Source organism: Uranotaenia lowii, chromosome 1 (assembly GCF_029784155.1).
Source record: "Uranotaenia lowii strain MFRU-FL chromosome 1, ASM2978415v1, whole genome shotgun sequence".
NCBI classification, from domain to species: domain Eukaryota; kingdom Metazoa; phylum Arthropoda; class Insecta; order Diptera; family Culicidae; genus Uranotaenia; species Uranotaenia lowii.
Genome location: NC_073691.1, coordinates 120740472 through 120756874, shown reverse-complemented (window position 1 = coordinate 120756874; position 16403 = coordinate 120740472). Strand labels below are relative to the sequence as shown.

Sequence of the window (16403 nt, the reverse complement as noted above, 5' to 3'; positions counted from 1 at the left end):
CGTAATTCCCACATCCGATACAGTTACAGCACAATGTTTAAAGCGATTAAAAGCTTTATAACGCCGGTCACTGCTTTAATCTAGCCGATTATTGCCACCACCATTCTCTTTTGTTGGACATGACTTGTTAACACCGCGTGTTAAACGATTGAATAAAAGCTCTTAACATTTTTTTTTAGTTTCACATTATGCGATTAACTGAGTGGCAGCTGTTTTGAGAATGCACATATATCTAATATATAAAGATGAGTTGGACTATATATGTTTGTTTGTTTGTATGCATCTTATACAAATCCACACCGCTGAACCGATCAGCCTGAAATTTGTTACAGAGATGTAGTTGAACCAGGGTAAGGTTTTAGTAATAGTTATGAGCCCCTCCCACCTAAGAAAAGGGACCCTCCCATACAACTTTCGGTTTTATTCACACAAACCAAAAGTCATGGCACATATTTTGCTAACAGATTTTCGTATCCTTTGGCGGGGTTTTTTTTCACCATCTCCATGGGCCAGGCATTAGAAACGATTATTCAGAGTTCACGTGTACTGGACAGCAAATCAAAGCTTGCTGAGCATTAAGGATTTGAAAGGGGAAATTTTGGCGGTTTTTTGTCCTTCTACTGTTCAAAGCACGTGGATATATATGGATGAAATAATGATGAGTCTACATTTTGCATTGAAAAATACAACAAGCCTGTTAAAAATATATTAACTTGAATTGTAGTGGTTTTCAAAGTGCTCTCTACCGCCGCCAAGGGGATTTGAGAGACTACAAGAATGTACAGTGAACTGATCAGTGAACAGTGAATTGTCTTCTTCAGCTGAATAACTTTTAGGAATCAATGCTGAAAAACGAATGAACATTTTTTAATAAATTCTAGATAAGATCCAGATATCAACATATTTTTGGAATCCCTCACAAAGAATGAAAAAATAATAAGATTCTGATCTAAAAGTTGAATGCTTCGATTTCAACGCGTTGATAGCCGTCGGGGAATTTAAACGGGGAATTAGAAAATAGATTAGATATAAAAATATCTTGACGAAAATAGATAAGATAATAAATATAACAAATCTGAGATTTTTAGAATTATAGAATTCAATTAAATTGGTCACTTTTGAACCATTTTTGGTCATCAATGTGTTCAATTCTATCATCCAATTTTTAGAAAACTTATGGTAGAACCGTTTAGTACTGCGAATTTAAACACATGATATCTAAGAATTTTAACAGTGATCACCCTTCACCCAAAATAATGGGTTGTTTGTGCCCAAGAATAGAAACATTGATATTTAATTTAAATAAAACCTTTCTCTTAACATTATAATGGTAACTTCAGGTTTAGAGATGATTTGTTTTTGATAACTTCAAAAAACTGTTTGTGGAACTTTCAGCATTTAAGGAAAAGAACTCATAAACTCAGATTCGGAAGTCTTTTTAGAAATTTCTAAGCACCATATACCATTGTACAGGGAGATCGTTCATTTTGAAAAGGGGGATGAACTCAACAAAAGAAATTTTTATTAGATGAGGGAAAGGAAAGATATAAGAAAAATTATCATTTGAAGATAAAAAAAATAAGGCCAAATCCATTAAAGCTTCCTTGAAAATGGTGGGTGAAAAAAATGTTTTTCGCGATAGGATGAATAAGCATGCAAGGGAAATTATTTTGAATGTCTTTAAATTAAAACCTCACACCTATAAGTTTTTCTCAAATATGAAAACGATAAACACAGTGAATAATCTCAATAAAAACTTTAAAAAGACTAACAAATTTTACATGGCTAAACATGCGGAATTTTTTTTAATTATGATGATTATAAAGCTTCAAAAATTTTGAAAAGTCAAACGACTCATTTTGATTTATATTTTATGCGAACCCGAGCAAGGCCGGGTAAAATCAGCTAGTATTAGATAAATCTGCTTTATAAAACAGAACTTAACAAAGTTTTATAAGATTTCAAAACCACATTTTAGAAATTCACATTCAAAATGAAAAAAAAAAAATCTTTTTTCCGAATTCAGATTCAGTAATCAGATTCATAATTCAGATTCAGAGTTCAGATTCAGAATTCAGATTCTGACTTCAGATTCAGAATAAAGATTAAGAATTTAGATTCAGAATTTAGTTTCAGATTTCAGATTTCAGATTATGAATTCAGATATCAGATTCGGAATTCAGATTCAGAATCCAGATTCAGAATTCAGTTACAGAATTCAGAATTCAGAATCAGAATTCAGAATTCAGATTCAGAATTCAGATTCAGTATTCAGATTCAGAATTCAGATTCAGAATTCAGATTCAAAATTCAGATTCAGAATTCGGATTCAGAATTCAGATTCAGAATTCAGATTCAGAGTTCAGATTCAGAATTCAGATTCAGAATTCAGATTCAGAATTCAGAATTCAGATTCAGAATTCAGATTCAGATTCAGAATTCAGATTCATAATTCAGATTCAGAATTCAGATTCAGAATTCAGATTCAGAATTCAGATTCAGAATTCAGATTCAGAATTCAGATTCAGAATTCAGATTCAGAATTCAGATTCAGAATTCAGATTCAGAATTCAGATTCAGAATTCAGATTCAGAATTCAGATTCAGAATTCAGATTCAGAATTCAGATTCAGAATTCAGATTCAGAATTCAGATTCAGAATTCAGATTCAGAATTCAGATTCAGAATTCAGATTCAGAATTCAGATTCAGAATTCAGATTCAGAATTCAGATTCAGAATTCAGATTCAGAATTCAGATTCAGAATTCAGATTCAGAATTCAGATTCAGAATTCAGATTCAGAATTCAGATTCAGAATTCAGATTCAGAATTCAGATTCAGAATTCAGATTCAGAATTCAGATTCAGAATTCAGATTCAGAATTCAGATTCAGAATTCAGATTCAGAATTCAGATTCAGAATTCAGATTCAGAATTCAGATTCAGAATTCAGATTCAGAATTCAGATTCAGAATTCAGATTCAGAATTCAGATTCAGAATTCAGATTCAGAATTCAGATTCAGAATTCAGATTCAGAATTCAGATTCAGAATTCAGATTCAGAATTCAGATTCAGAATTCAGATTCAGAATTCAGATTCAGAATTCAGATTCAGAATTCAGATTCAGAATTCAGATTCAGAATTCAGAATTCAGATTCAGAATTCAGATTAAGATTTCAGATTCAGATTTCAGATTCAGATTTCAGATTCAGATTTCAGATTCAGATTTCAGATTCAGATTTCAGATTCAGAATTCAGATTCAGAATTCAGATTCAGAATTCAGATTCAGAATTCAGATTCAGAATTCAGATTCAGAATTCAGATTCAGAATTCAGATTCAGAATTCAGATTCAGAATTCAGATTCAGAATTCAGATTCAGAATTCAGATTCAGAATTCAGATTCAGAATTCAGATTGAGAATTCAGATTCAGAATTCAGATTCAGAATTCAGATTCAGAATTCAGATTCAGAATTCAGATTCAGAATTCAGATTCAGAATTCAGATTCAGAATTCAGATTCAGAATTCAGATTCAGAGTTCAGATTCAGAATTCAGATTCAGAATTCAGATTCAGAATTCAGATTCAGAATTCAGATTCAGAATTCAGATTCAGAATTCAGATTCAGAATTCAGATTCAGAATTCAGATTCAGAATTCAGATTCAGAATTCAGATTCAGAATTCAGATTCAGAATTCAGATTCAGAATTCAGATTCAGAATTCAGATTCAGAATTCAGATTCAGAATTCAGATTCAGAATTCAGATTCAGAATTCAGATTCAGAATTCAGATTCAGAATTCAGATTCAGAATTCAGATTCAGAATTCAGATTCAGAATTCAGATTCAGAATTCAGATTCAGAATTCAGATTCAGAATTCAGATTCAGAATTCAGATTCAGAATTCAGATTGAGAATTCAGATTCAGAATTCAGATTCAGAATTCAGATTCAGAATTCAGATTCAGAATTCAGATTCAGAATTCAGATTCAGAATTCAGATTCAGAATTCAGATTCAGAATTCAGATTCAGAATTCAGATTCAGAATTCAGATTCAGAATTCAGATTCAGAATTCAGATTCAGAACTCAGATTCAGAATTCAGATTCAGAATTCAGATTCAGAATTCAGATTCAGAATTCAGATTCTGTAAATTTATTTTTCGGCATATCGGTGAAAAGTTGGTGAAAAGAATAGTTTGGTTAATCCCTCTAAAAATTAAGCGTACAAAAAAAAATAATTCAGATTCAGAATCAGAAATCAGATTCAGATTCAGAATTCAGATTCAGGATCCACATTCAAAATTCAAAGTCTCCTTTTTGTTTGAAACCTTACAATTTGAAGGCAGTGTAAAAATAGCTTCGATTCAGAATTCAGATTCAAAATCACAATTAATCAGTTTTAAGATATGAAACATTTATTTATTTATTTACATAGTATTCCGTCTCACGACATAACTTGACGAACATAATTCCTAAAATTCACTCGGTCCATGGCAACCGTTCTCCAATTTCTCGGGCACCCCACGTTCGCCAGATCACGCTCCACTTGGTCTAACCACCTCGCTCGTTGCGCCCCCGCTCGTCCTGTTCCTACCGGATTCGTAGCGAACACCTGTTTTGCAGGACAGTCGTCCGGCATTCTCGCAACATGTCCCGCCCAGCGTATCCGGCCAGCTTTCACCACCTTCTGGATACTGGGTCCGCCGTAGAGTCGCGCGAGCTCGTGGTTCATCCTTCGCCTCCACACTCCGTTCTCCTGTACGCCGCCAAAGATGGTTCTTAACACTCGTCGCTCGAATACCCCGAGTGTACGCAGGTCCTCCTCGAGCAATATCCATGTCTCGTGCCCGTAGAGAACAACCGGTCTAATAAGCGTCATATACAGGTTACACTTCGTGCGAGGGCAAAGTCTTCTCGACCGCAGTTGCTTGTGGAGTCCATAGTAGGCACGACTTCCGCTGATAATTCGCCTCCGGATCTCACGGCTGGTGTCATTGTCTGCGGTCACCAGTGAGCCGAGATAGACAAAGTCTTCGACTATCTCCAGCTCGTCGCCGTCGATCGTGACCTTGTTATTACTGGACAAGCGGGTTCGGTCGGTCTCGGATCCGCAGGCCAGCATGTACTTCGTCTTGGACGTATTAATCATCAACCCAATCCTTCCTGCTTCGCGTTTCAGTTTGCGGTAGATCTCCTCCACCGCCGCAGATGATCTGCCGACTATATCAATGTCATCGGCAAAGCAGATAAGTTGACTGGATCTGTTGAAAATCGTGCCCCGCATTTCGCCCACCGCTCGTCGAATAACACCTTCTAGCGCCACTTTGAACATCATGCAGGATAGACCATCACCTTGTCGAAGCCCCCTGCGCGATTCGAATGAACTCGACAATTCACCCGAAATCCGCACACAGCACTGCGTTCCATCCATCGTCGCCTTGATCAGTCTGATTAGCTTCCCGGAAAAGCCGTTCTCGTCCATGATTTTCCATAGCTCGTTACGGTCGATCGTGTCGTATGCGGCTTTGAAGTCGATGAATAGATGATGCGTAGGGACTTGGTGTTCACGGCATTTTTGGAGGATTTGGAGGATATGAAACATTATTTCATTGAAATCGTAAGGCATCAAACACCCTAATCCAATAATAGAAGGGTTTTAAATTGTTATAAACATTACTTTAGAATCGTTTTCTTCGATCAAATTTTTAAATATAGTTTCAACGTTTCTACTCAACAGAAACCCGAAGGCAAAATAATGAATTTATAACAAACGGCGAACAGTTCCCTGACCAAATGAAGCTTTACATTCATCTGGCAATCGTGTCTAGGTTCGTTTAAGGTAAATACGGTTCATCCGAAGTGGTCAGTTTGTTCTGTCGGGCTTCCGGTTGCCACAGCTGACAAAACATGGTCACCCAGAGAGGCAGGATCAGAAGTGTACCAGCTCAGCACACAAAAAAAAAATAAAGTGAACAGAAACAAAACTACACTTACAAGTCAGTTCCGGATACTTACGCAGCATCTCTACCCGAACGGATCTCTCGGCCGGCGGAACAAGAACGGTGTTGGACGCCTGGCATTTGTACGTGTTGTTGAGGGCAGCGCGCGATATTTTGTGTATCTCGAGGCGATTCACAGTCACATGGCGGCCCATCGACACTCCGCCCCCGGTCTGCATCACTTCGTCCCCATTGAGCCACGTCACGGTTGGTTCCGGTCGACCTGAAATGAGTCAACAAGAGCCAGTTGGCAGCAGCCGGTTAGTTAAGCCGAGGGAGGAAATAAAAACTGGTGCACCTGCCCATCCGAATGGCAACTGTTTCGAATGACCAGCAGGGCAATACATCCAGTTGGTTGAAGGAGATAAAAAAAACTGAACGGTCTCTGTTCTGGCAAACGGAATCAACATGATAACGATGATGTCAGATACGTTCATGTGTGTTATTATGGTTTGGTGTGGATTCTCTACGCCTTTTTGTTTTTTTTTATTGAATCCTTGTGCGATGGTTGGGTTGGATTGCAAACGAACATCAATTGCAACGACAGAGAGAAAAAAACAAATGCAGCTTCCGCCGATGTCGTACACACGCACTCAATCCTACCCTTCTTGTGTACATACAGAGTTTCCATTTTGTAGGATCTCTGTAACTGACCCATATCCTGGGATGGAATCAGTCTGACATGATAGACTTGGAACGGAGCTCAAACGATTTTAAAACTTCCGGCGATAACGATAGTCCACAAAAATATCATCCTGTAGTTGCCCCTAATAGAGGAACCAAAACTTCACACAATTTTTCAATTTCTATTTGGTTTATTTAAAAGTTAGCAGGGGCTATTATTTCACCAATTTAAAAAATGTTTTTAAGCGATACATAATTCATTTATTTACTTATTATTTAAAATTTAAAGACGCTGTTCCGTCTGTTCATCATTTACATAAATTTGCAATAACATTTGGTGTGACAAAAAATATGAAATTAATCTTATCTCGAATGCACAACTTTACTACAATCTATAAATGTTGTATTCTTCTACGATCCAGAGACACCTTAACACCTTATTTTGTTAGATCTAAATTGATCGAATTTTACACCGTTGCTCATCTATTTTTCATGCGCGTAGGTTTCAACTAAAGGGTGAAACGGTCAAAATTTGGTCAATATCAACTTGACGTATTTCTTTCAATTTTGCATTTAAAAAACCTGAACACCCCTCATTTTAGTTGTCAAAATGCCGTCCAAGGAAGAAGAGCAGCGTATCAAAATTTTGCTCGCGCATCGCGAAAATCCGAGCTACTCGCACGCAAAGCTAGCAAAATCGCTAAAAGTTGCCAAATCAACCGTTACAAATGTAATTAAAGTGTTTGGAAACCGTTTGTCGACACCCAGGAAGTCTGGATCGGGGGAAAATCGAAAACCAGAAGCCGCTGAGACGACAAAGAGAGTTGCCGGTAGTTTCAAGCGAAACCCTAACCTCTCTCTCCGAGATGCCACAAATAAGCTGGGTGTATCGTCTACAACCGTGCATCGAGCCAAAAAAGGAATCGGACTATCGACTTACAAGAAGGTAGTGACTCCATATCGCGATTATAAACAAAATACGACGGCCAAAGCGTGATCCCGGAGGCTGTACACGACGATGCTGACGAAGTTTGACTGCGTGGTAATGGACGACGAAACCTACGTCAAAGCCGACTACAAGCAGCTTCCGAGACAGGAGTTTTATACGGCAAAAGGAAGGGGAAAGGTAGCAGATATTTTGAAGCACATGAAACTGTCAAAGTACGCGAAGAAATATCTGGTTTGGCAAGCCATCTGTACCTGTGGCTTGAAAAGCAGCATTTTCATAGCTTCCGGGATTGTCAACCAAGAAATTTACGTGAAAGAGTGTTTGAATAAACGTCTTCTGCCTTTCCTGCAGAAACACGGTTGTTCCGTACTGTTTTGGCCGGATTTGGCATCTTGCCATTACGGTAAAAAGGCCATGGAGTGGTACGCCGCCAACAACGTGCAGGTGGTTCCTAAGGACAAGAACCCTCCCAACACGCCAGAGTTTCGCCCAATTGAGAAATACTGGGCTATTGTCAAGCGGAACCTAAAGAAGACCAAAAAAACTGCTAAGGACGAGCAGCAGTTCAAGGCAAACTGGCTCTCTGCGGCGAAGAAGGTGGACAAGGTGGCTGTACAAAATCTGATGGCAGGAGTTAAGCGTAAGGCCCGGCAATTCGGATTTGGAAAAGCGGAAGCCTAACTGAATATTTTTCCTGAATTTATACCAATCAAACTTGAAACAGAAATTTAATTTGATTTTTTAAATAAACGATTTCACCGATTTACACGCGTTTTTCCTTGACCAAATTTTGACCGTATCTCCCTTTAGGTCGAGAAAGTGAAAATAAGACCTCAATTCAAATTTGTAGAAACATGTGCGAAAAACGCAATTTGATTGTGAAAGATGCGAATGAGATAAAGTTGACTGAAATGTTTTGTTTTTTTTGCGGATTTTTTATTTTTTTCGGAATCGCAAAGCAAAATTCGTTAGTAGTGAACTAATTTCGGGAAAAAAATCAATTTACCTAAGTGTTGGTATTTGACGACTGATTCGATATGTGCGAATTGATGCTGAGTGGGCCGGAGGCATAAAAAAGAATCTGTTGACCAACATGCTGCCCGATCTAAATATAAGGCTAGTCTTTAATTTTTTTATGTTATTTCTGATTGAAGAAATGCATTAAGAGATTGTGCTTTTATTTCAGATGCCCATAACCCCTTCTTCGTGAACACTTTTGGATAATGAGCGAATTTTTTGGTGTGTAAACTTAGCTTAAGATGCTTTTGTAAATGACAGCAATCATTTCACTGAAAAAATCTCTTAATTTCTTTAAACAATTAAAATTTTTGATAAGATATGTACATAAACAATGTTTTGATGCAATCATTTGCAATCATATCACTGAAAAAATCTCATAATTCCTTTAAACAATTAAAATTTTTGATAAGATATGTATATAAACAATGTTTTGATTATTTACATCTTGTTTGACATAAATTTACATTAAAAGTGTACATCTAGTTTGACATAAATTTACATCAATTATGAAAATGTGTGTCTTATACTTTAAAAATGTATGTCTTCAAAATGTATGGCTTTTTAAGATTGGCATTTTGATGAAGGAATTTTCAAGATTGGCCCAAACTTTGAGCGACACCCCTTAACAATAAACATACCAACACTTTCTCAAGGGCGAACACGAAATTATTGCGACAGGGCATAACTTTTTTACCATCAGGTAAAAATCAACCAAATCCTGCACACTTCCTCTCGACGTGTATTGTTTACATGCTGTCAAACTCGAAGTCAAACTCGTGTTTTTCGATTCCACGAAAATGGAGATGAACCAACGCGAGTCGAGAGAACAAATTCTTTTCAAACACCTGGAATTTCCTGACCTGTCGCACCGGCAGTTGGGAAAAATGTTGAACATTCACTATTTAACCGTCTTCAGAGTGTTCCAGAAGCGGATGACGTTGGACTACGGCAAAGGAGCTGGAAGAAACCGAGACCGGAGAACAAAAAGACGGAGGGAAAGGTGAAGCGGTTGATTAAAGCAAATCCCAACGTCCCAAGCCGTGATTTGGCTAAAAAGATCGGCGTGTCGCAGAGCTGCGTCCAGAATGCAAAGAAGAGAGCTGGACTACATACACACAAGGTACAGAACTTCCTAAACCCCGATGAACGCAACAATCGATGGCTAAAACTCGGACACGGAAGCTCTACGAGAAGATGCTGATAAAATATGGCTCCTGTGTGATGGACGACGAAACGTATATAAAAGCCGAATTTAAGAAAATTCCGGGGTTGGAATTTTTCACCGACAAGAGCAAGTTCGATGTGGACGACAAATTTAAGACGACGAAAAGGCCATCTGTTCTGGGGGACTGAGGAGTGAGGAGTGAGCCTTTCGTAACAAAAGGGCACAATAAATGGCGAGATCTACAAATCTGAGTGCCTCGAGAAGCGCAATTTGCCTTTCTTGCAGCAGCTCGACAAAGTTCCACTATTAAGGCTAGATTTTTCATTATGCAACTATTCTAAAAGTGTCCTGGAGATGTATGAGTCCAATTCTGTCCATTTTGTTCCAAAGGACATGAACCCGCCAAAGTGTCCGGATCCGCGCCTGGTTCAGCAGTACTGAGCAACAATGAAACGGGAACTTCGGAAAAGCAAGAAGACAGTCAAAGACGAGAAGTACATGTTGAGAAAACGGAAAAAAAACTTAGAAACTGGTACCGGATGACACTATTAAGACTTTGATGGAGGGCATCAAGCGAAAATGCGATAAATTTTACACTCAAGGATTAATTTTTCTTTTAATTTTTGAAGTAAATATATGTTTAAAACTACCCTAAAATTTAGCATGACATTTTCGGTGTCGAAATAATTTCTTGTTCGCCCTTTATATACCTTTTCACCAAACCATCAAAGCTGTATCAGTTACAGAAGAAAAATGTTAAAAAGTGAATTGGAAAGTTGTCGTAATTTATAACAATTTGGCATCTTTAGATTTTTGAAATACGAAACACAAAACTTGTGATGACTTTTCAAAGGTTCAAAGGTTTCAAAGGTATCAATCTTGATTTTCAGAGACAATTTCTACAGCTAATTTTAATTTTGACTGGATTTTGAGTATGTTAACGTAAGATTGGGTAATAAAATTAAATGCACAAGAAAAGATATTTTAAACCGATTCTAGCGATGTAACTGCATTGGTGGTCTAATGTTAAACAAAAATATTTTCAGTTTGTTAGGCCAATCTACAAAATGTTTATGGTGTATTTTTTATTTCTACATTATTTCATGTAAAGAAGCCACTTTGATTTAAAGAAATTTGAAATTAATGAAATTAATTTGCGGCTTTATCGGTGAGTTGAAGTGAAAGACGGATAGAATATCAGAAGAAAATTCTAAGGTGGTGAAAAGAGCGAAGAGCATTTGAAAAAAAAGCTTGACCACATACTAAATTCTTTGTCCCGCATCAATTAACTGTATTGAAGAAGTAGTACCCAATAGAGGAGGCACTACGTTTTTCGATACAGTTAATTATGGATGGTTCGACCGCCATGTGAATGCACATGTGTCGAACGGACGAAAAATTTTTTAGCATGTGGTTGCTCTGTTAAGTCTTCTATTGTGCGTTATCGTTCGATCGATGGCTAGGTAGATTTCTTATTTTCGTTTTGTGCGCAAGTTCCAACTGGATTGAGTTGTCGCCTACGGTCAACGGTCAGAAATCTTGGCCTAACTATTTTCGATTATTTGAACGATGTTTTGTAATTGATTTTTTTATAGCTATTTCAAATGCTCTTCGCTCTTTTCACCACCTTAGAATTTTCTTCTGATATTCTATCCGTCTTTCATTTCAACTCTTTAACCCTCACCGATAAAGCCGCAAATTAATTTCATAAAACAAATTCACTGTGATTTCTCTTCTTAAATAATAGAAATTTAAAATTTTAGAAGGTAACATGATCGAGGTATAGAAAAATAAAGATGAAAAATGGCAAAAAAATGATTATTTTTTGAAAAAAAAAACAAAGTTTTAAAATATCTTATATAGGAACATTTTTTATACGAGATCTTTTTTGTAAGCATATGTCCCGCTTGAAATCTTGAAACCATTCACAATAGTTTAAACACTTAATATCAATAGGGGCTTGTGATATAGCTCAGTTGGCAAGTCTGTTGCCTCCTGAGCCGATGTCCGCGAGTTCAAGCCCAAGAGTAAACATCGAACGCAGTTGTACCGGATAGTTTTTCAATAACGATCCGCTAACTGCAACATTGATAAAGTCGCGAATGCCATAATGATGGTAAAACGACTATAATCGAAACAAAAAAAAAAAAACTTAATATCAATACTGTTGGTGAAAAAATATTTTCCAGAAAATCAGGGTTTTTTATTTAAATGTATCGAAAATTCATCAACCTGTCTGATTTACCAAACTGTGACGCTTTGTAAATTTCTTTCCGTTTATTTGTTTAGCAACATTCGGATGCACAAATGTTTTGGTTGAGCCTCCAGATGTCTCCAAGGAATCCAGAGCATCCAGAGAGAACTGTCAAAAGAAAAGTGGAATGACAATCACGAAAATATCGAAAGTCTCATCAGTTTTGGAAGTGTCGCATTACCACTTGATGAGTTTCGTGATTACGTTATGTTTTTTTAAGTTTACAACTTGTTTGTTAACTGCTTCGAACTTAAAAACCAAATTGTGTACTAAAGAAACAGGAATGATACGGGAAAGTACTCTCTTAATTTTTATTTATTTCTAGACCAACTATTGTGAAACATATGAAGGTAAAATCTAGCATCGAAAAATTTCCTAGGTGGCGCAACAAGCGAGGTGGTTAGACCAAGTGGAGCATGATCTGACGAATGTGGGATGCCCGAGAAATTGGAGAAGGGATGGCATGGACCGAGTGAATTAGAGGAATAAAGTTCATCAGGTTATGTCGAGAGTCGGGAAACCATGCAAATAAATAAAATTAATTTCGCTAGCTTACCAGTTTAAAACAATTCAAATATTACTTGGTTCAACACACGCGAGTGCGTCGAAGGCATCGAATGAGAAAATTTTACGCAACTCTAACGTTCTCCGTTCTCCGACCGAACAGATCAGCTCAAACGATGGACTGAGCACTTCGAACAACTTTCCCGAGTCACGAATAGCAATGGTCAACAGAACCCGCAGCTCGAAGCGCCAACAGTAAGTCGCATGAACGGCGTGAACTCGGACACGCCCTCGCTGGCTGAAATAGAAGCGGCAATCAAAGACATAAAACCCAATAAGCGCCTGGAATCGGTCTCATTCCTGCTGAAATGCTCAAAGCCCTGCCCTGACCCTGCCTTGTCAGCACAAATGTTGCACCGTCTTTTCGCTGACATTTGGGATACTGCAACATTCCCGGCCGACTGGATGCAGGGTATCCTTGTAAAGGTCCGAAAGAAAGGAGACCTGACAAAGTGCGGTAATTGGCGAGGCTTAACGTTGATCTGTACAACCCTCAAAGTACTCTGCTAAGTGATCCTGAACACGATCCAGGTGAAAATCGACGCTACACTCCAACGGCAACAAGCTGGATTCCGATCCGGACGATCATGTGTACTAGAACAAATCAAGGAAATCTGTTGATGTTCGTTGATTTCGAAAAGCATTTGACCGACTGAACCACGAAAACATCTGGGCGACTCTAAGGCGACGAGGAGTTCCAGAGAAACTAGTCCATCTCATCGAAACACAGTACGAGGCATTTTCGTGCAAAGTCTTGCACGACGGTGTCTTGTCCGAACCAGTCCCGGTAACTGCTGGAGTGAGACAAGGATATATTATATCACCGCTGCTTTTTCTCATCGTAATGGATGTGATTTTGACTGGATCAATTGACTGAAGACCAAACCGAGGATTGCTGTGGAATCCTTCGACAATGGAGCAACTGAACGACCTTGACCTGGCTGACAATATTGTTTTGCTCGCCCAAACACAACCGAATATGCAGAGCAAACTCGACGACCTCACCGAAAGTTCCAAGGCAGCAGGTCTAAAAGTCAATTTCGAAAAGACTGGGTGATTCCAGTATCTTGGTAGCCAGATAACGCCTGATGGTGGTACCAAGAAACCCATCGAAACCTGGATCAGAGAGGCCTGATTTGCTTTTGCGAATCTCCGGAACATCTGGCGCTCACGTCATATATCTCTACGAATGAAAATTCGAATCTTTAACTCAAACGTCAAATCACATGCACATTAGGGTGTCCCAAAATTGCATAACTTCTGGGAATCTGGGGGCTCACCCTCCAAATGGTAGATTTGGATGTGCAGAACAAACTTTTGTATGGAGCCGACTAAAAAAAATCATGTTTAGAGGTTCCGCAAGCGCGATCTTTAAAAAAAAGTCCACTTTCAAAAGATTTGATTTTATATAAATTCTGGGTAAAAAAATTTTCATAAAATTTATATATTTTATATTTTTTTAATTTTGTTTGAGTTAAAAACTACACGTAAAAAATACAAAATGAACCGAATTTATATCAAAATGTAAAACCAGCCAGCTATTTTAAAGAAAAAAAATTTTTTTGGTCCGAAAATTTTGAATTGAACTGACCAAAATGTGTACCAAGCGTAAAATATTTTTGATACCAATGCCATCAAAAGATGCGGATTTTTGTGCACTTTAACTTTGCTGAACAAAACATGTGGTTTGTATCAACGTGTGAACAGCTATTCACGATTTAATGCTTAACAAAAATCACAATTTAGGATATTTTTTATTTAATTTATCAAATTTGTCTTAATAAATACCTTCTTTAAAATCAAAATACTTGCAAAAAAAGACTTTGATGGTTTAAAGGAGTCAAAAGAAGGCCATATGCCGAATTTGAGCAGAATCGGACAACAGGAAGGGATTGCACTGAATCTCAAGTGTGAAAGGGATTCTGAGACATAGTGTTCTAAAGAAGCATAAAAAACTGGTTTTTCATCATACATTTTTGTCTTTACCAATCGATTGCTTGATTATGAAGGTTTTATTAAAATTTCAATTAAGACTAACATTTCACTTGAAGACTGCAACTCGATTGGACTTAAAACAAGAAAGTTATGGCTGTTCAAAGATTGTATTTTGGTTACAAATTGTCCTGTAAAACGCAATGAGTAAAAAGTACTCATTGTGTGCTAAACGACAATTTGCCACAAAAATACAATCTTGGAACAGCCATAACTTTTTTGTTTTAAGTCCAATCGAGTTGCAGTCTTCAAGTGAAATGTTAGTCTTAATTGAAATTTTAATAAAACCTTCATAATCAAGCAATCGATTGATAAAGACAAAAATGTATGATGAAAAACCAGTTTTTTATGCTTCTTTAGAACACTATGTCTCAGAATATCTTTCACACTTGAGATTCAGTGCAACCCCTTCCTGTTGTCCGATTCTGCTCAAATTCGGCATATGGCCTTCTTTTGATTCCTTTTAACCATCAAAGTCTTTTTTTGCAAGTATTTTGATTTTAAAGAAGGTATTTATTAAGACAAATTTGATAAATTAAATAAAAAATATCCTAAATTGTGATTTTTGTTAAGCATTAAATCGTGAATAGCTGTTCACACGTTGATACAAACCACATGTTTTGTTCAGCAAAGTTAAAGTGCACAAAAATCCGCATCTTTTGATGGCATTGGTATCAAAAATATTTTACGCTTGGTACACATTTTGGTCAGTTCAATTCAAAATTTTTGGACCAAAAAAAATTTTTTTCTTTAAAATAGCTGGCTGGTTTTACATTTTGATATAAATTCGGTTCATTTTGTATTTTTTACGTGTAGTTTTTAACTCAAACAAAATTAAAAAAATTTAAAATATATAAATTTTATGAAAATTTTTGGACCCAGAATTTATATAAAATCAAATCTTTTGAAAGTGGACTTTTTTTAAAGATCGCGCTTGCGGAACCTCTAAACATGATTTTTTTTAGTCGGCTCCATACAAAAGTTTGTTTTGCACATCCTAATCTACCATTTGGAGGGTGAGCCCCCAGATTCCCAGAAGTTATGCAATTTTGGGACACCCTAATGCACATATGCTGTAACGACGCGAAAACTGCAAGTTTTTGTAAACCGCTGCCTGCGGAATATCATCCGCGCTTGGTGGCCTGGCAACTGGATCTCAAATGAGGAACTACATCGCCGGTGTCATCAAAGAGCGCTAGAAATCGAGTATCGGGACGTTGCGAAAACATGAGAACGAGATTTGCAGAGAGGAGCTTGAATGGAATCCAGTAGGACATCGGAGAAGAGGCAGACCAAGAAACTCGTGGCGGCGAAGCCAAGCCACCGAAATCCGAACTATCGGCGAGAATCTTGACTGGCACCAAGTTAAGACGCTGGCTCCGGATCGTCAACAGTGGAGGTCTTTTACCACGGTCCTATGCGCCGGAGGATCAGCGCGGGAACATTAAGTAGGTAAGTAAGTTTGGTTCTCCGTTCACGGGTGGATATACTGCTCAAAATGTTCACAAGACATTTGCGGCCGAAACGCAATTTGAAAAATTTTGAGCGGTATGGATTTGCGTGCACCTTTTCGAGAGTTCAGGAATTGCATTTGCGTTTCTCTAGCCGCTTTTTCGTGTAGGGCACCGAGCATCTATCGAGAGGACACGACGACTCATCGAACCGCGCGCGTGGCTCTTCTTAACACACCAAGAGTGGGTCGTGTGTTTCGTGTTTGAGGGTCGAGCGAATAATTCAATCAGAAGAATTGGTAAAACCGATAGTAGCGTAATGGCCTTGGGGGATGGATTTATAGAATAAATTTATGAGGTTTCAAGATACATAAATACTATTAATA

The 16403-nt window shown here is 37.6% G+C and overlaps 1 protein-coding gene across 1 annotated transcript in view; it reads right to left on the bottom strand.

Annotated features, from left to right (window-relative positions):
* The window catches only part of LOC129737866 (hemicentin-2-like), an 811499-nt gene that overhangs the window by 28692 nt on the left and 766404 nt on the right, over positions 1-16403 (bottom strand). Inside the window, exon 7 of the mRNA XM_055729030.1 lies at positions 6015-6221. Coding sequence (XP_055585005.1) covers positions 6015-6221 — 207 coding nt within the window. The remainder of the gene's footprint in view (positions 1-6014; positions 6222-16403) is intronic.